The sequence below is a fragment of the Glycine soja genome, chromosome 9 (assembly GCF_004193775.1).
Source record: "Glycine soja cultivar W05 chromosome 9, ASM419377v2, whole genome shotgun sequence".
Classification (NCBI taxonomy): Eukaryota; Viridiplantae; Streptophyta; class Magnoliopsida; order Fabales; family Fabaceae; genus Glycine; species Glycine soja.
The window spans coordinates 3,103,745-3,124,073 of record NC_041010.1 but is presented as its reverse complement, the minus strand read 5'-3'; the positions used below and the strand labels follow the sequence as shown (position 1 = coordinate 3,124,073).

Here is a 20,329-nt window from a genome sequence, read left to right as displayed (position 1 = left end):
GACTTTTAAAAAAATACTTATTTTAAATTTAAACAAACTAGTAGCAAGCCAATTATAGGTAAGGTGGGATCCATCTAGCTAATGGCAAATCCCGTATTTCAGTGGGAACCCAGTGGCATTCCCGGTATTTCATTTACGCGAAACTGGTTTTTTGAACGGAGAATATTATAATTGCATTCTCCTCTCTCGCTCCACTCGTCCTCCAAACCCTAATTTGAACCTCACCCCCAAAATTCACCGTCTCTGCTTTGTTTTTTTTTTTTTTTTTTTTTTGCTTTTGAAATTTTGAATTGCTCCCTGCCATGGGCGCGACGGAGAAATCGCAGAACAACACCAATTCGATGCAGGCAAGTGTGCTCCATTTGTAATCGGAAGCTTCTAGGCTTTGTCGTTGATTTTAGTGGATGCAATTGGTTTTTGTTTTGCTATTCGATGTGTCCAGAGTTCGAGGTTCGATTTGTTTTATTAGTGAATTGCTGAACGTATCAGTAAGTGTTAGTGCTTGTGAATTCAGTTGGAGTGTTGGACTGTGTATCCCTATCCTTAGCTACCACTCAGTTAGTGTTATTATCAGTTATGCTTCGGGCAATCATTTTACTTGGTTGATATTATTAGAATCATGAGGTGAAGAAGTGGAGGATAGTGTGTTTGCTTGGATATGCATTACTGTTGTATCTAGTTGTTGTGCTAAACTAATACTTATTTTGATTCCATTTGATTTTTTTTTTAAAAATTTAGAAAGATTTTAATTTTATATTTTTTTTTACAATATCCAATGGATGGTATGTCGGGAGACAATTAAAAAGTTCGATTTTCTAAATAATGGTTGTGAAAGTCAAACCTTTTTAACAATCCGTGCTTGGTTTTGGGTGATTAGTTGATAAGAGGTTTGCTACCGAGTGCTTGTGGAGCACTGGCTAAGGGAATAAAAATTGGAAGTGTCAAAGAAAATGCAAAACATTTATCGCACTGGGAATGCATACAATATTTAATTTGTTCATATCTAAATCTAAATAATTAGAAAAAAAGAACATTGTATAGTAGATGCTCTTAAACTTGTATAGTTGTGGTTTTAGGGCACAATTAATAATGTGAAGTAGTTATACAATGAGACTGGATCAAAATCAAATTCTTCTAAAAGCTTGAACTGAAAGGTCAAGATTATTCATCCACTCGGAGGTGATTTGGGTTGTGGTTATGATTTGTGAGACAATAATCTGGTGTTGTTCCCCCCCGCCCCCTGTTTTCTGAAATTTTTGTCTCACTCTCCAGTAATATGCTGCCAAAGAACTTGGAAAGTTGCTGCTGTCATTGTCAGGATGCAATGCACTAGTTCCACTCAATTTTTTTATCATCTTTTCATGCAGTTAGTCAGTTACATTTAGTGTTTGCTAAATGTACCTGGTTTCTTCCTTGATAGTGAAATGTGCCTCCTTTTTTTAGTTTTTTTGCCAGTTAAATCAAGAATTACATTTAAGCACAAAAGGTTATGAATTATTTATTTACTTTTTTTTTTTGCACAGCAAAAGATATTATAATTAAGGGTCAGTACTAGATGTACTGAAGTGTACAACATATAGCATAGGCAGTGAGAAACACTGCCCAAGTAAGAATGAATACAATGACAGGATATGTCAGCCCCCCCTAAGAGAATTCCTCCCTCAAATTAGATGACCAGTGATTAAAGTGGGTATTAAAATCCTTCTCCATACACCTTAGCCAAGACCAGGTATGGAATAGTATCTCGTCCATGACTTTTTCGGGAATGAAGAGCTGGTTATTGAAGACCATGCTGTTTCTGTGCTTCCAAATGGTCATAGACAGTGCTATCCATAATGCTTCCCATCTTTTGTCTGTGCTTCTTTGCGCTTTCCAGTGTGAGAACTGCAAGAAATTATTTATTTACTGTCTTAAACTTTTTGTCATTTATTTCTTCTGTATGCTACATTGCTACTTTTGCTTTATTTATTGCCCCTTTATTTCCTTTTGGGAATCAAATTCTACTTGTTGCCTGTAGTAACGTGGAGTGGCATGAATTGTAATATGGACATATACCACATCAACATTAGTATTTGTTCTAGCACACACGTAGTTTTGTCAGTTTTTTCTCTAGTCATTAGTAAAGTAAGAACTCATTAAAATTAAAAATATGCTTATTCTATTATCATATCCAGTTTTTGCTAAATGAAAGAAAAGGATGGCTCTGAGTAAATGGTTTACTCAGGATTTCAATGATTCAGTCATACCAAATTGCTATTTTCACAGCACTTAACAGTTGGGCTACCTGAGCTTGCTGAATGAATATAGTTTCTGTATTTCTTTGTTACTTTTGAATTCTGATTTAATACAATATATTCATTTGGAAAAAGTTGCAAGGAATGTGTTTTCAATCTTGATATCTCATGTGGTGAAAATGTTTATATGACTTATTACTCAGTCTTTCTTCTTATTGGATTTCAGCGTGTCACGGTCTACCGTCTGAAGGATGATGGGAAATGGGATGACCAGGGCACTGGGCATGTCACTGTTGATTATTTGGAGGTTTGTACACTGTTTTGGTAAAGCTTTCATTTGTGACCAGCACATATGTTACATATGTGGGCACTTCTGTTTGTAGACATTGTATGTTTGACTTCCCCTTGGCGTTTACCCATGCACATTAATGTCTGTTTATGTGTATGGTCAGAGGCTTTTACCTTTGCATTTTAAGACAATAATAATTTAAAGATGTAATCTCCTCAAGGATTGGTGATGTTGATCAGGATTAATGCCTTACCATGTCTGATAACAATAACATTATATCTTTTCTGTCCTAGAGCATAAAGATGCTATTTAGAGTTAACAACACAATATGGTTCTAATATTCAACAGAAATAGGTGGTTGATTGGCCTTGATTTTTGTATTTACAAGGAATGAAGAATCATAATATCTTATAATGCAGCGATCAGAAGAGCTGGGTTTATTTGTTTTTGATGAAGAAGACAATGAAAACATACTTTCACATTGTATCTCTCCTGATGATATTTATAGGAAACAAGAAGGTAATCGATAGCATTTTTTACACTTAATATTGACAAGTCCACTATTTGTCCTTGAAGCATATCAGGGTTCATTTTGTTTCAGTTTAATGGTAGACACTATTTTGTCATGCAGATACAATTATTTCATGGAGAGATCCAGAATATGCTGCAGAACTGGCTCTTAGCTTTCAAGAACCTGGTGGTTGCTCTTACATTTGGTAGCAAATAACTATTAAACTTTAATTACTTCATATCTTTCTCTTGGTTTTCTTCTCTCTCCTATGGAATTGATCTTATTCCTATGCTTGTTTTATTCAGGGACAATATTTGCAATGTGCAAAGGAGTATGCATTTTAATACTTTAAATAGTAAGTAATGCAAAATTTGAACCTTATTATTCCCTCTCTGTACTGGAGATTGTTTACATTTATTATCTATTAAATATATTCTAATACTTTTTTATTTATTATTATTTCAACGTTAGTTGTTTTTTGCTTCTCTACAGTAATAATATGTTTTTGTTTTAGTGAATTATTTATATACCTCTCATGTGCTGATTATTAATGTTAAATAATTACCGCTTTACCATTGAAATGCCATACAGTGCTATACATAGAATTCCTTCTTGAACTAAAGTGGATTGATTACTTCTCCTTATTAAGGCACAAAATACCTATGATATGATTGTATTGGTCCGAGAGCTCTGAGTTCATGTAATGTAACCATTGTTTTGGGTGTAGATTGCAGTGTGTGTATAACTGTATATATTCCGGCTTTTGTGAGACTGTCTTGTTTTAATTTTTGTATGCATGACTGGATAAATTTGTACCAGTGTTAGTGTTGCTGTGTTAAATGTCAAACTTTTATCTGGAAACGGTTATATTGCAGAATTATTTTGTTTGGTGCTTTATGGACTTAGTCTTATGGTTTGTTGTGTATTTCAGGTGAGGCATTTCACAGTGTAAACAGTGAGTCAAGGGAGTTGCCCGCTGTTGAATTGTCAACGCTTCCTTTGATTCTTAAGGTTTGGGCATATGCCTTAATCCTCTCAGTTATTTTATTTCTACCTTTCTTCTTTTATTTATAGTTTTGCAATTTCATCATTATCACATGTTCTTTCAAATTTCTCTTTATTTGAATATAGTTTTATGCAGATTAACTGTGGGTATTGTTGACTTTTTCTTTTAATCTTTGCAATCCTGAGTGAACTTTGGAGGTGCTTGTTTCAACTGCTTTACAACCTTAGTTTATTTAATTGAAATCTATTCATTCATGTTTTTGATTTACTTTCTCAAACAATTTTGCTGTACAATTATCATTAGTTTTATGCAATTACCACCAATAATATGGCAAATTAAATCCCAAATTCTGACCCTTTCTACATGTACTGCTGCCTAATTCACAAATTTACAAATGTTAACAAAACTGAATGAATCCTTGTATCCCTTTCCCCCTACTTATATCTTATTAACTTCTCTAACTGACTAACTAACTATTCTGATCTAACTAATTCCTTTTCCCTTATGTCTAATTCCTAGCACAAAGTCCAATGCTGAACATCATTAGATGTACAAACTGGTATATAAGGCAAATTGGAGATCATTTGACAAGTTGATGTTAATAAGCTATCTTATACAGAAGTCTCATCCTATAATTATAGAATTTTTTAATAAACAGAATTTATTTAACAAACAAACGAGAGATACAGATGCAAGAGGATTTGAAATCTTCAAAACTAAACCAAAAACAAATGTAATGAAACCTGTAACACAGCATGCCAATCTCTGAGGGCACCTGTAGGAGACAGAGATGGAGGGTTCTAAGAGAAAGAGATTTGGGAAACTTGTAAATTGTTATTTATTTGATATTCTGAACAAAGAGAAGAAATCAGTTTATTTTTGAAAGTTGTAAGAATTATTCGAATTTAAACTCAATAAGTATAATTTTTGAGAGTTCCTTATCATACATTTCTAAGAAATGAAAATTCAAAGAAACAGTAGAATCAGATAAAGAGTAAAACTTAACTATAGGAGCATTGTGCACACTAGAGGGATAAACAACTCTATAAAAGAGCTGAGGAACATTTAAAGGTTCCCCTATAATTTAATATGGGAACCATCACCCAAACCCAAGGAAAGATCTAAAACAAGCATGAACTTATGAAATGAGTTTCCTGGGGCTTGCATGCATTGCTTTATCCTCTGAATTGGCATCCCACTCATTAGAATGCAAACCATACTTTTGATAGCTTGACAGCTATAATTGGCCAGGGGCTAATTGTCCTATAATGATATATTGAATTGTAATAATTAATGAACATCCTATTTCCTATATGAAATTGATCAATCATTTTTGTTTTAACATGAACACCAATATGTATGTATTATTCATGCAATTTATTTCTTACAATTTCACTTACAAGTTAATAATTTCTGTTGCACACACATTTTGTGTTCGTTTTTCAATGATTTTTTTGTTACAAACACACATTGTTGTTGCTTTTATGATATCCTTCTCTACTTCTGATGAGAAAGCTGTTTCACAATTTATGGTAGATATTGTTCTACTTCAGTTGAATTTTATTGTTGTACTTCAGTTAAAAAGTTTACACTTATCAGCTTTAGTGAAATTCATCCTTTTTTATCTGTTCACAGATGGTGGTTGAGAGTGGCAATACAGATCAGTCATGGCTTGTGGAACTAATTTTAAGCTATGTAAGCTAAAATAAACCACTAGTATTTGTGCATATATCTTCATAGATTAGGCTGGTTACCTTTCTGCATGATTTGGCAATGTCTCTCTATAAGCTATAGATCATCCATTAAAAGGACTGAAAGGATAAGATGCACTAGATAATTATTTTAAGTCATCCATGACTTCTCATTCATATAATGTTTCTAGTTTTATGTTACATAAGTCATTGACTTTACTTATCTTTAAATAAATTTAGATGAAGATTACCATGAATTATAAAAATTGAGGTATGTTTCTTTTATGATTTATTAGAAGAAAAGTGTACTTCCTGATGATATCGTGATATTGTCAACTAAGTTTTCAGTGTGTATGGTATCACAGTTGAGACTTATGTGATATTGATGATGATTATGGTGTTGATTTTTACTTGCACCATTATATACTAATGTTAATTACTAATTTCTAATGCGTATCTTGTTTGCAAATTTAGAATGATTATTTAGTCAATTCCAGTGCATTTTTTCCTTTTTTATTCTGAAGTCTACACACTTCACACTAATCATCTGTATGTCAGAGTGCTTTAGAAATTTAGGATTATGTAAATTTCATCCTTTTTTTTCCTTGTATATATTTTAGATTTCCCTTTGTAATTTATATTTCCAATGCAGCAAGATTTTTTTAGGAAGCTCATGGAAGTTTTTAGAGTTTGTGAAGACTTGGAAAATATGGATGGCCTTCACCTGATTTTCAAAATAATCAAAGGGATTGGTCAGTATTTTTTTTTATGCCATTTTATTTTTTGTCACTTTGTTGACATTTTTCCATTTCCGATATATGTTTGTTTCTCTTGCAGTTTTGCTTAATAGTACACAAATTTTTGAGCGAATATTCAGTGATGAGTTTATGATGGACATTGTTGGTGCCCTTGAGTGTGAGTTCATTACATGATTTCCTTCTCAACCTTGTGAAATGAGTTTTTTTGGTGTGTAGCCGTTACATATTATGTGTTATACACGTGTGTGCATGCATGTGTGTGTACTGACTATACTGTAGTAAAAACACTAAAAATGAGTTTTCTTGAATCTCTTATGCCATTTCAGATGATCCAGAGGTTCCCCATGTTCAACATCACCGTAAATTCTTAAAGGAATATGTTATTTATAAGGAGGTATATTTGGGTTCTGATTATTTATTCTATTTTGGGAGAGAAGCTAGGTGGCAGGTAGATCTCTAGATATGCAAGGAAATTTTACTTCTTACTCATAGTATTTAACTATTTTCTTTTGTAGGCCATACCTATAAAAAATACAACTGTATTATCGAAGATACATCAGACATATAGAGTTGGTTTTTTGAAGGTTTCCTCCTTCTAAGCCTTTTCTTGTTTACTCTATTTATTTATTTGTAATCTGTTCCTTACCTTCATTTACTGTTTTTAGGATGTTGTTTTGGCTAGAGTATTGGATGAGGCTACTGTTGCAAATCTTAACTCCATAATACATGCAAACAATGCCATTGTAAGATTTTGATTTGTATGGAAAGAAGGCTTAACATATAATATAGTGACTGTTATATATTTTGTTTTGACTACTCTGTTATTTTTAGGTTGTTTCTTTATTGAAGGATGACAGTACATTTATCCAGGAGTTGTTTGCTAGGTTAAAATCACCCACCACCTCTCCTGAATCAAAGAAAAATATGGTAAGTCTTTTGTTTCTCCTGGTCATGACTAGTACTAGTTTACTATTTCCAGCATGACATTGCTATTTCATAAGTTAACATTTTCCCTCCTGGTGGCGTAGCTTATTATTTGTGTGTGCAGTCACATTTGATGAAATTTTACTAAAAGAGGAAACGGAATTCCAGTGTGAGGTTATGCCAATAAATGGTCCCTGTTGTCTACACTTTCTTTTGGTTATTATCATATTAACTATTGATCTTTTATTCTCCCCGTTTCAAATCAGTTGATTTTGTTTCAAAACTTTGGAAAATATGCATTTTGTTATTCAAGGTACCACCCCCCTTTAACTGTTGCATAGTTATTCTAGGTACTAGTACTGATAGAGTTTGAGGCAGACATGTAAATAATATCATAATTTTCTATTCATTTGAATCTGTGACCGATTTTAATAGAGCACTTGGTGAATATCTAACTCGTAACTGACAGCATGACAACTAACTGAATACAGTTTAGTTAGTTACCCTGATAGAACAGTTTGGAAATATAGTACATGTATGCACACAATAAAGTAGCTGTGTTATGCTCTAATAAAGTACTGTTATGATCAAATATGAATCTCTTTCCTTTAGTTTTAATCTTCATATCACTGCATCTCCTTTAGAGCTAAACTCGGCCTGATTTAATTCAAGTTTTTGTTCTCCAATCTTGGTTGTTTCACTACATGTGCCATCCTGTGGTGGAATGTGTTTTGGACAAATAGATTGTGATTTGATTTTCACCTGAGGTTGAGCTTCACTTTCTTTCAAAATGAAGCATGCCTGCTTGACCTTTATTTGTATTTATATATGATATTTGATATATGATTCCATTAATGTAATGTTTTTCTTATCTTTTATGGTTAAACTGCTTTAATGTTAATGCCATCTTTTTTTTTTATGTTCATGATTGATGTTGCTGGTAATTCTTATGTTAAATATTTTTGTCTCTCTATTTGGTGGACAGGTCCGTTTCTTGCATGAGTTTTGTAGTTTAAGCAAGAGCTTACAGATGGTTCAACAGCTTCGGCTTTTTTGGTATGTAGCATCTGGAGTGGTGAATCTTGACAATTGACAGTGTCAGCCTGTTATGCAGTTTGTGTTCTCCAATTTTTTGAATCAATTGCTATTGTTTGATTGCATTCTTGGTAATTATTTAGGCAGAGCGTGCTATTTCTTCTCAAGTTTGCTGTTTTTCTTGCTGTGCAAAAAAAAAAAAGTTTGCTGTTTTTCTTAAGGAATAATCTGATCAAGCATGTCTTAAAGTGCTAGTGCTTCTTTCATCAGAATCTTCAATGGTGGAGCTGTAGAGGCTTGCATTTGCTTTTAATTTTTCATACTCAATTTTGATTTTTAAACTATTATCATTAGCATACGTTAACATAAAATTTGATATCTCCAGTTTGGTATTTTCACAAGGCCTAGTAATTTTTTTATTACAACACTAAACATCTTTTGAAAGCAACTTCATGTATAATTATCAAAAGCCATGCCTTTGGATATTTTATTTGTAAGCTCTCACAATTTTTTTTGACAAGTAGGTTAGATGCCTTACTCAGTTACTTAATCTACCTGAAAATTCCTGGTTATTTTTTTATTATATTTTGCTACATATTCTATTTTTGGGATCTTAAATTTCATTGGTTCTTTGATTTGAATTCATGTTGTAGGGATCTGATGAATGAGGGCATCTTTGACATCGTCACTGATGTCTTGCAAAGTCAAGACAAGAAGCTTGTTCTTACTGGGTATTGATCACCCCTTTTTGGTTTTGGATGTTCTGTTTGACATTCTTTACAATTAATTACTAAGAGGCAAATGTTGTGATGGTTGCAGAACAGATATCCTCATTCTCTTCGTGAATCTGGATCCTAATCTTCTGCAGTCTTATGTTGTTCGACAGGAGGGAATTACACTTCTTGGACTATTGGTAAGTTTCTGTATGCAAATGAGGCCACATCTTTCTAGATGAATTATGTATAAAGAAATAGTGGAAATGAAATGAGCTTGGTGTTTGTGCATGTGTGTCTTTCTGCTCGTGTTTAATTTATTTGAGAGATGGGTGTGATCGCCAATGCCTTGTTTGAACTGTTAAAAAGACTAGCAAATAGTATAGTGTGGCTGAAATCTTCATATTCTCTTTCTGTATTTCTGATCTATGAAATCATTTATACTACTTGATGTCATGTTCCACACTTTCGCCTGTTTCCTTGTACAAGATATATGTAGGAGATATGACATACAAACAATTCTAATGATCAATTTTGCCACATTGGAAAAGGTTTCCCCATATTTATCAATATGATCATCAGGTTCAATTTTTACTGTATAAACCCAAAGACAGCAAAAAATAGTCTTGTCAAGAGGTAAGGGAACAAGTTCCCAAGTGCCACTAGAATGTAAAGTTGCCATTTCATCAAACATCAACATCACTTGGTGTCAATTGGGATTAGTCATGAATTCACACAGAGACTTGGGAATAGACACATAATCCAAAGAAGAGAAAAGATAAATTGGAAGGAGATAAATGATTGTTATTTAAAGAGTACAAGCATAGAGAGTAGCTTATATATCTGTTGGACAACTTCACTTTGTGCCAATTGGTTTTAAGTTGAAATCTAGCAAGTAGAAGATTAGGATTGTGAAAGGATGAATATATTTTTGTGATGCGATATGAAGTTTAGGGGTAAGCGGCATAGGTGGAGGGATGGTTGGAGCAAGAGATGAGATGGGCGATTAGTGGAAGGAAGTATTGCTGGATCTGAGTTTGCCATTGGTAAGTAAGCAAAGGTAGTGGAGCTCCAACAACTATTGGAGCTGGAACAACAAATGGAATATGCAGAGGGTGAGCAGTGAAATCGGCATCAAGTACAACAGATGAGGAGAAGGGGGAAGTCTAAAAAAAGTGATGCCAGCAGAAACTATGTATCATGGAAATTGAGGGCAAAAACAATACCCCTTTTGGAGGTGTGTGTAATTGAAAAAAGGCATTTGAGAGATTTTGCAATTTATCTTTACCTGTAGTGAAATCATGGACAAAGTGCAACCAAAGATACTAAGAAATATGGTAGAAATTTTGTTGTGGATAAAAGAAAGAGTAGGGAACCTGATCGTGAAGTGCGGTTAACAAATAACATGACATAAGAAGTACATCTCCATAGAAACGAAGGGGAACTTTATGGTGAAGAAGGGTACAATTGATTTCAACCAACCAAGTAATTATTCTTTCTTTTGACAACACCATTTTGTTGTGTTGTGTGTACAAGATGTTTGATTAATAATACCCTGTAAAGTAAAAAGACTGAAACTGGGAAGACATATTCACCAACATTATCAATGTGAAAGATTTACTAGAAGTACCAAATTAGTTTTGAATTTATGTCCAGAAACCTTGCAATATAGTAAAAACATTAGAAGGTTTTTCATGAAGAACAAGTACAATCGGAAAAAAATAATCAATGAAAGTGATAAAATAATAGTGTAGCCTAAAATTGAATAGACATGACTAGGAATCTAGATATTGGAGTGAACCAGGTGATGAAGTATTTTGTTGACTTGATGACTACAAGTATGATGAGTATGTTTTCATAAGTGACAAGATACATTTCAAAAGGCAAAATTTTGGAGCAAGTAGGAACCATAAGACACGTCTTATTAAGACTAGGGCAAACTAGGCGCTGATGTACAAGAGCTTGAGGCAGCAGAGACACAAGTAAATGGTGGTGAAAGTTGGTATGATCCTGTATTCTGATCGTAAGATCTTATTAACAAAAAGAATAGAGTAATCAAGGGTGTAAATAAGCTTGCTTATGGATATTATATTAAAAGGACAACCAGGATATTCTATTTGTTAATTCATTTAAAGATTCTATATGAATGGTTTTTAAAATCTGTTGCATCTGTTAATTGTCAATGTAAAGTGCTACATCTCCTGAATTTAAATACTTGTTAAGTAGTCCATTGCTATGCTGTTTATGAAAGTTTGTTAGAAGCTAATTGAATGTTTTATCAATATATTGACCTTTATAGAGTTCCTGAAAGTAATTTAGCCTCAACAGTATATGGAAATAAACTTTTGTGCACAAAAGTTATCCCCAGTAAAGATGTAGTGTTGATTTTCTTTGTCATGGAATTGTGGAATGTAAATACGTGGATTCTGAATTTAAAGTATTTTGTTTAATTATGTTCTCTAATGTACAGGTTAGAGGCATGACAACAGACTTTGGAGATGACATGCATTGCCAGTTTCTTGAGATTCTTCGCTGTCTATTAGACTCATGCTCATTGTCTGGAGCACAGGTTTATTTTTATTTCCCGATCTCTATTTTTGCCTTGCTTTCTAGGAGTGATCACAGTATGGGAGTTGGATTGATTTTTTAAGATTTTACAATTTCTTTTGTAAATTTAAATTATTGTTATTATTGGTATGCTATTATATTAAAATTCAAATTTAAATCATATTTTAATGTAAAATATAAAAATTACTTTTTTCTTTTAAAAAATTAAATTAAACTATATTGATTATTGTTATTAACTTATTAGCTTGTCCAAAATTGAGTTGTCATTAACTCATTGTTCAATAGTAAATGCTTTCATGTGACTCATTCTTGGCTTATTATATTGGTTATTACTGGAGTTGTTTTTAGTAACTTTCCAGTTTCACTTGACAGAAGGATACAATTATTGACATTTTCTATGAGAAGCATCTGGGACAACTGATTGAAGTTATAACAGCATCATGTCCTTCAGAAAATGTTGCTCATGCGAATAGTAAATCAATAGATCGTGGCCTAGTTAAGTATCAGAGTGGGACAAAGCCAGAGATACTATCAAACATATGTGACTTGCTATGCTTTTGTGTCCTACACCATCCATACAGGATAAAGTATTTCCTTCTTGCTAGGCAGTAATCAGAATGACTTTATGTTGCTGATCATTTCATGTGATTGTGATGGGTCTCTGCCTTTTGCAGGTGCAACTTTCTTCTTAATAAAGTGATTGATAAAATTTTGTTACTGACACGGAGAAGAGAAAAATACCTAGTTGTTGGCGCTGTTCGGTTTGTTCGTACTATTCTATCACGTCATGTATGTTTAAACATTCTGTTTTTTCTTTGGCAACTGCCAGAGTGAAGATCCCCTTTCCCAACTCTATATGTATCAACCCAATCTTGACATTCATCCATGGGCTTGTAATTTTAGGATTCATATGGGTCTTACAGCCTTATATAAAGTGCAAATAGCACAATCTCCCTCCCTCAATCATTATAGAACGAACCTTGATACCTGAGTATTTATATTTAAAGAGGTGTTTTTACTGATTTGTTTCTTTTTTAGGGTAAGGCAATATTGAATAGTAGTGCAAGTGATTTAAGCTTGAGGATGGCCTGAAGTTATGAAATATGAAATTTATTTTTTCTTCATTTCATCTCCTTATGAATGGAATATTGAAAATATTTTGTATGTGAATCCTGTAACTCATTTTTATTTTCAGTTATTTCCTTCCATCAACTTCTACATGAGCTGCATTTTTGTTAGTTCTCGTCTGCTGGAATTCCTTTCTTGTAAAATCGTATTATCGCTTATTGAGTTGTACATTTTTGTCATTTTGGAGCTCATTGCAGTAAATTTTATTGAGAAGGTAACTAGGTATGAGGACCTTTGAGAATGAAATCTTGGCAGTTAGAGAGCACCTTCTTTCTTGATAACAGTTAACAATGCCTGTAATATTTTCTTTTCAATCAAATTATTCTCCGGCTTTTGATTTTTAAGAGGGGATATGATGGTATCAGTTAGCCCGAATGTAAGTTTTGGGCAATTTAGTTTACTTTGTTATAATAGCTGTTTTGAGTTGTTCATGCTGGTAGCTTTCAACATTGTTTTAAGCTGTAACTGCCTGATTCTATTTTTTGTAATCCCCTTTATATCATTCTTGTTTCTTTTGAATATATGATGAGTTTCTCATGCAGTACATGTAACTGTTTGATGTGTTGCCCTGCAGGATGAGCATCTGGTAGATCATTTTGTTAGAAGCGACTTTCTCAAACCAATAGTAGATGCCTTTGTTGCTAATGGTAATCGCTACAATCTGCTCAACTCTGCTGTTCTTGAACTTTTCGAGTATATTAGCAAGGTATCATTCTGTTATATGTATCCATTATGGATATCATTGCCTCAAGCAATTTTGTACTGATATAACATTGTATAATGCAGGAGAATCTGAAATTATTATTGAAGTATTTAGTTGATTCTTTCTGGGACCAGTTAGTGAAATTTGAGTATTTGGTTTCCATTCATTCACTGAAAGTAAAATATGAGCAGGTATTTTCAAATTTATATTTACCCAGTCCTACCCAAGCACATAGTTCCGACTCAAGATTATGTGATTGCTTGCAGTGTTTGGATAATGATGGGACAAAAGGTACTGCTATTATGATTGACCTTCGAAGACGACTTGATGAGCGTGCTCTGGATAAAGAAGAGGAAGACTACTTTAATGACAGGTATTTATCTTCTCTCACATGTATTGTTGGAGATTTTATACAACTGGCATGGGGTCTCTTGACATTTGGTGGTTAATCAGTGACGAGGAGGATACAACCTCTGCATCCATTTCACATAATCAGAAAGTGCAGCAACAACAACCTGTGCCATCCAATGGAGTTGCTGCAAGCTACTCAAAGTTAAGGTATACTTTTTTTTCATTGTATTTCACTGGTTTATTGCTTTAATTTTCCGAGCAACATCCTTAAGGTAATGTATTTCTCATGATTTTCAGTCCAAGGCCTGGTGGACTGGTTGACTATGATGATGATGAGGATGAAGATTACAGGCCACCCCCAAAGAGGCCAGAAGCTTCTGAAGAGGATGAAGGGACAATGGAGTCTCTCAGGCAGAAAAGAAAATTGCCTTCTGAGAACCCTGAGCTTGCAAAGAAGTTGTCAAAAAACTCAAAATCAAAAGATAGTGTTTTTGCTTCCTTGTGTTCAACATTGAGCCAGACTGTGCTGCCTGGTAAGAAACCTTCAGTCAATGTTCATACTGGTCCTTGTAGAGAAGACAATAAAGAGGAGTCAAATGTTTCTAGAAATTTCTGTGAGAATAGCAATGCAACGGCTGAAGTGAACCATGTAGAGAAAGAGACTGCCGCCTATAGAAATTTTTCTGATGGGTTGTACGGCACTTCAGATAATGGACAGTTGGGTGGTGAGGAACATACATTGGTTTCACCAAAATCCTCCCCAGAGATGGCCGTAAATGGATCTTAAGATTTTCAAACCATACAGAGGAAGGCAGATTGTTTGTGCTATTTGACGTATATGCATTTGCTGGTGCTAAGTGGTTGCTGTGCTTATGTGAAACAAAGGATTGCATTCTACAAAGTGGTAGGTTCTGATTATTCATTCCTTCTGTGGAGGACATGTGGAAATACTGTACAGTGCCACTGAGAAGTGGGCAAGATATTATACAGCAACTTCAATCTGCTTTTGTAGGCTTTTTGGGCATGGTAATTGTTGCTTCTGTGTAACATTCACCAGCAATAATTCTCTTTTACCTTTCCTTCTCAACCTCTTACAGTTCATTTTTCATTCTGCAGAGGATTCTGGGTTGGGGGGTTGATCCTCTTATCATTTTTTACTTATATAAGTTATATTTACTTATTGATAGAGGGCGTCAATATTCGCCCTACACAGGTTTTTTTTTTCCTACCCAATTTTGGTGGTGAATGTGATATAGGGATATGTGCAGTGAGTTTCTAGGGCCAATTTTTCGCAAATGTAGTAAGGAGAAAACATGATCCGATGTAAAGCTATATTGGATTGTAACGTATGCATTAGACTTCCCATATTGTCATCGTAACTAAAATCATGTTGGTTAGTTTCGCCTGAGATAGCTTTTTAATTCTGTTTTTTTTTCTAGTATGATGTCTTTCTAAGGTAAAACTCTAGTTGAGACGGCTTGGCCTGTATCAATTTTTCCGTCCATTGTTTGGGCACATACTTTCTTCCGTTTCTTTAGGTACAACTACCAAACTATATGGGGAACTTTCACCCCCTAACTTTTACTCTTACTCTACCCAAAGGTATCGTTGGAAATGGAAACTTTTAATCTTATCATCTTATGAGTGGTGGTATAGGCCGCAAGGATGTGTTTTCAATGCTCACTTTTGATATGGATAAAACGTTTCGTATTAGGTTAGCTTGAATTTTTGTTTTGCATGGTAGTCAATAACAGTATTACCAATGCTGATTGGCTTCTTCACAACACGTTGCCAAGACGGTAATGATTGGAGGATGCAGATGTTGAAGTTGAAGGTATTTTTAGTTTTCTTAATCCGAAGATGATGTCAGAAAATTTATAATAACTTGATGCATTTTATTTAATCAGTTAAGTTAGATCTTTTGACGGTAAGGGTTAAAAATGTGAATGATCATAAAGATTAAAAAAAGTGATGTGTATTAAATAAAAAAATGATATGTAAATCATTTTGAAATCAAGTAGCTTGACCATCAGCAAGTTTCCGGTAAATAATCCTACCGATCAATGTTGTTCACTCAAATCTTAGGCTAGAAACAATGTGAGCATGAATGTTTTAAAACTAAACATGAACCGGTTTTAAATTTGAGTTTTGCGAATCGAAAAAATTATAATGTGATTAAGAAAAGAGATTTTTTCAAAGATAATTAGTCACAAGAGTAGTTATAAAAAATGGATAGATATTTCGTAACTATGATAATAAAAGAAAGAAAGGTGAATGACATTTCTCTATTTCAACTTGCATTGGATTAATGATCGTGGCAAATAAATTTAGAAGGTTAGTTCCGTGTGTAAGCTCTGAACATTAGAGATCGAGACAAGGAAAATGAACCTTTGAATATTCAAATATTGTTAACCTTTTTTCTAAAATAATCGATGTTGAAGGTTAATGCATGATATATCTAATAAATATGGAATACTAATGTATTTATTTTAGATATTTTATTCCAGTAAAAAAGTTTAAATATTTTATTTTATTTCATTTAATATACGGTATAAATGTGACATTTTTAAAAATAATTTTAAAATATTTTGCTAATTCTCTTTTGTAACAAAAATAAAATATAATTATCTTAAACAAGAATTTATATGAAGAAAATAATAAATAAAACTCAATTTATAAATATTAAAAAAAAAAACTAAAATATCAATAGTCTTAGTTTTTTTGTTGTTGAAAACTTGAAATGAATAGTTTTAATTAAGAAGTAAAAATACTACAAATGATCTAGTGTGTTTGTTTTTTCATTGAACAAGCTTCAAATGTACGTTTAAGGATACACAAAATACTGCTGTATTGGAAGGCATGCCGACAGATTAAAACGATGAAACAAACACAGCTTTAGAAACTAGTAAAATCTGCAGAAGATGACCAAGTCGTTCGTATTAACCCCTGATTAGTAGCTAGAATAAGAAGTATAGTGACATGATCAGTGAAGGAAAGAAAGCCGAATCTAATATAATATATCATCATCGTATTTCGAGTGTCAAATGAATCTGTTCGCATTCTCGTTGTCTCAGAAAAGCGCCACGTGTGGGTACACGTGTTCTCCAACCCACTTCTCTTGGTTTCTTTCTTCTATTCTATATATTCTCTCTCCCTCTCCCTTTGTTGCTATTATTACCAACACCTCGCTTCCTTTTTCTTCTCTTCGAAGTGAATCAATAGTAGTAATTTTAGTTAATTAAGATGAACCTGAACACGAGCAGTAACTTGGAGACTCGGTCACTGCTTGATGAGCTTTGTAACTTCCACAAGAAGGGACTCTTCGACCTTGGACATCCTCTTCTTAATCGCATCCTTGAGACCTTCGTCAAAGCTGCTGGAGTATATATATCTGCACATTTCCTTTTTTCTCTTTTTGTTTGCATGAATATTGCATGCATGTGGTTTCGTTCTTAATTTGATTCTATATCTATCCCGATGCATGATTTTTTTTTTTAGTGAAAAAAATTCGAACCTATGATCTTTTCCTCCATCTCTTCTCTTTTTTTACCACCTTGATCATGTCTTCCTTTATTATATATATGTTTTTGTTTTTCCAGATTGGAGCAGTTCAAGCTGTGTCCCGTGAGGCTTATTTCACAGCCATTGAAGGTGCAATACTCCTCCACTTCCTGTTATTTCAAGTTTATTTTTGCAAATGACCATTATTCATTGTTATATAAATAACATGCAGAACTGGTATATAATTAGATTTAAGATTTGATTGGAATTGTTCTTATGTATGTAATGTAATTCTCTGGTGTCTTGATAAATCTATTTTCATTAATCTCTGTTTTGAAATAAATTATGACTTTCTCTCTCTCACAGAAATGTTGGTCCAATTTGAATGAAAGATGATTTTTAGACACCAAAAAACTTAATTGACACCTAGCCAGATAGAAGATAGAAAAAGAATAAATATGATAGATGATTAGATGTGATAGGAAGAGAAATATATAGAAATAATGAGTGTTAATTAGATGTTTGAAAAAATTGGGTGTTCAGAAATCATTGCTCAAATAAAACCAATGAGTATTATGTAGTGATGACGCATTGCAGTGCATGATGTGTATGCATAATCATAGGTACCGGGACTGACAATAGTGGAGGTTTGCCACCAGAAATTTCAAGCGCCAAGAAAAATCGTTTGCCAAGTCTTAAAGGTACATGTCATGCAGTACGAAGTGTTGTCTCGGAATATAAATTTTTCTTCCTCAACATGAAGTGTTGTCTCGGAATATAAATATTTCAAAGGACTGGAGTTGAAAATAGATTGATAACTTCCTACGCCCACCAAATAAAAAGAAAGAAAATAAATTGTGTCCCATTCTCCTTTTTATGTCAATCTCTTCATTGTTATTCTGAATTTTTTACTCTCTGGGGTAGGAAAGCTTTAAGTTCGTATAGTATTGATATTTTGTACTAATTTTTGTTTTGTGCATTTAGGAGAGACCAATAACAAATCTCTTGAGGCCATGGTGAGTTTATAATTACAATATTATATATACTTTTCCCACCGTAATCCTTCAATGCCTGCCGTTCTGTTAATTGTGTTGTCTTTTTTCTAATTTTTCTCATCCTCAGGTGAAGAACACGGGCAAAGAGTCCTTACAATGGGGTAATGAAGCATTTTCTTATGTTATATTCAAATTTGAATTTTCTAAGGAATAGTGATGGTTTTTAGCGCTGTAATGATAACTTAAATTTGCCAAAGTTGCAAGGCCTAATTGAGTCTCAACATTTTCTGCTTTCCTCTCGTTTATGTTCTGTGTTTATTCTGAATGGTTATTTGCCAGAATTGCACAATTTAAAAGGCAAATTTCCCTGTTTATGTGGTCATATGAACCTTAAATTAAGGTTCTGTTGAATGCAGGAGTGGCAGCAGGATTGTATGCAGGTCTCACATATGGACTAAAGGAAGCTCGTGGAGCTCATGACTGGGTAATACTTAGGTTTATTTTATGAGTTTAAAATTGAAATCTCAACCTTAATACAATATACTACTAATATTTGAACTATGTGGCCGGACAACACATGTATCTCATCCTACACTTTATAATTTGGGATATTTTGAACCTTTCTTTAGACCATTTATACCTCCATAATTTTCATTCTCTCCTCATTTTGTGCCATAAAAATGGACTTCTTACTTTTTAAGGCATTTGTATTGTGCTCAGCAATCAGAATAGTGCCATTTGATATATCTCTGCCTTCTAGTGTTCACAACATTAGTAACATCATTATATATTATGTTCATAACAATAATAACATCATAATCTGTATTATGTTTGATGCAGAAAAACAGTGCAGTTGCAGGAGCAATCACTGGGGCAACCCTTGCACTCACATTGGAAGATTCCACTCATGAACAGATTGTGCAATGTGCTATCACTGGAGCTGCTATCTCCACTGCTGCAAATCTTCTCACTGGAATTTTCTAAATGGATGCCCTGTTCTTATTGGCTTTAGTTATAAATGGATGCCCTCTTCTGAACTGTGACAGTTATTTATAGATATTTAAGATGGACTTGCAAGTATTTCCTTTTGAATTTTTAGTCATCAGTGATTAGTTTCTTGTCAAAGGATTTCGAGTTCTTGTTTTCTTATTTTTGCTTATGTATACCTCTTCTTCTCCTTAATAACCACCGTTCATCTACTAGCTAGAATAATAATCTAAACTTGACAAGTTATTTGTCCACGAATGTAAACACACTACTAAAATATTCTAGTAGCTGACTGAGGATAAATAAAAACATTCAAAATATAAAATTGAAACTAAATACATACACAGAATCGAAAGCTAACCGCATCTAATCATGAAAAGAGATATTTTTCTAGGAAGGATATATAGTGGAAGGTTTCCATTACGTTTTTTGCTGTGTCACTTTGTTTTCTCGATTATTATTTGAGAAAATGTTTATCTGTCGTTGCCAAGTGTGGATTGTACATGTCATGGCTACAAAAAATATTGAAATTTGAAATGAAAATTTGAAAGCGGTTAGTTAACAGGCATATAAAACTTAAAGTGAACAAACTTGAGCACAAAGCATAGGTTTAAAGACTGAGTTCCCCTAAACCATTAAACAGGTGTCCGACATGACACCGACACCGATGTCCGTGTCCGAGTTGAATTTGATGTATTTGACAGATATCCACGTGTTCGGTGTTCGGTATTCGTGTCAATGTCGGTGCTTCATAACATACAAGCACATTAAGGAAATAGTCACTTCATTCCTTAGTCAAGCATTGCAAGAGTTGATTGCTATTAATACCCTCCTTACAGACACTTTGGAGGCCAGAAATTTTGCCTATTATTAAAGCTGATCTATACTAAACAATGTTGCACACAAAAGTTCCAAAACAATTCATCCTGAACAAA

General features: G+C 33.5%; 2 protein-coding genes across 8 annotated transcripts; both read left to right on the top strand.

The window, feature by feature from the left end:
- The first annotated feature begins 185 nt into the window (after nt 1–185).
- On the top strand, nt 186–15,332 carry LOC114367337 (serine/threonine-protein phosphatase 4 regulatory subunit 3-like). 7 transcript variants are annotated; one of them, XM_028324500.1, is made up of 24 exons: nt 194–347; nt 2,461–2,541; nt 2,943–3,042; nt 3,155–3,239; nt 3,340–3,389; nt 3,966–4,045; nt 5,676–5,735; nt 6,384–6,483; nt 6,569–6,646; nt 6,816–6,883; nt 7,005–7,073; nt 7,155–7,232; nt 7,321–7,416; nt 8,399–8,469; nt 9,102–9,179; nt 9,268–9,361; nt 11,632–11,730; nt 12,102–12,316; nt 12,404–12,518; nt 13,432–13,563; nt 13,644–13,751; nt 13,827–13,933; nt 14,014–14,118; nt 14,209–15,332. In XM_028324500.1, the coding sequence occupies exons 1-24, from the start codon at nt 303–305 to the stop codon at nt 14,696–14,698; spliced, it is 2,604 nt and encodes an 867-aa protein (XP_028180301.1). In that variant the 5' UTR covers nt 194–302; the 3' UTR covers nt 14,699–15,332. The 7 variants fall into 7 exon arrangements, 4 of the variants coding, with proteins under 4 accessions (XP_028180301.1, XP_028180302.1, XP_028180300.1 ...); XM_028324501.1 differs by lacking the exon at nt 6,569–6,646; XM_028324499.1 differs by having other exon boundaries at nt 13,644–13,933.
- A 1,744-nt stretch (nt 15,333–17,076) lies between these two features.
- Nucleotides 17,077–19,592, top strand: LOC114367381 (outer envelope pore protein 16-2, chloroplastic-like). The gene is made up of 7 exons (XM_028324556.1): nt 17,077–17,292; nt 17,511–17,562; nt 18,036–18,113; nt 18,397–18,428; nt 18,535–18,568; nt 18,824–18,891; nt 19,248–19,592. Exons 1-7 carry the CDS (start codon nt 17,155–17,157, stop codon nt 19,389–19,391), a joined length of 546 nt encoding a protein of 181 aa, XP_028180357.1. The 5' UTR covers nt 17,077–17,154; the 3' UTR covers nt 19,392–19,592.
- Nucleotides 19,593–20,329: the final 737 nt, after the last annotated feature.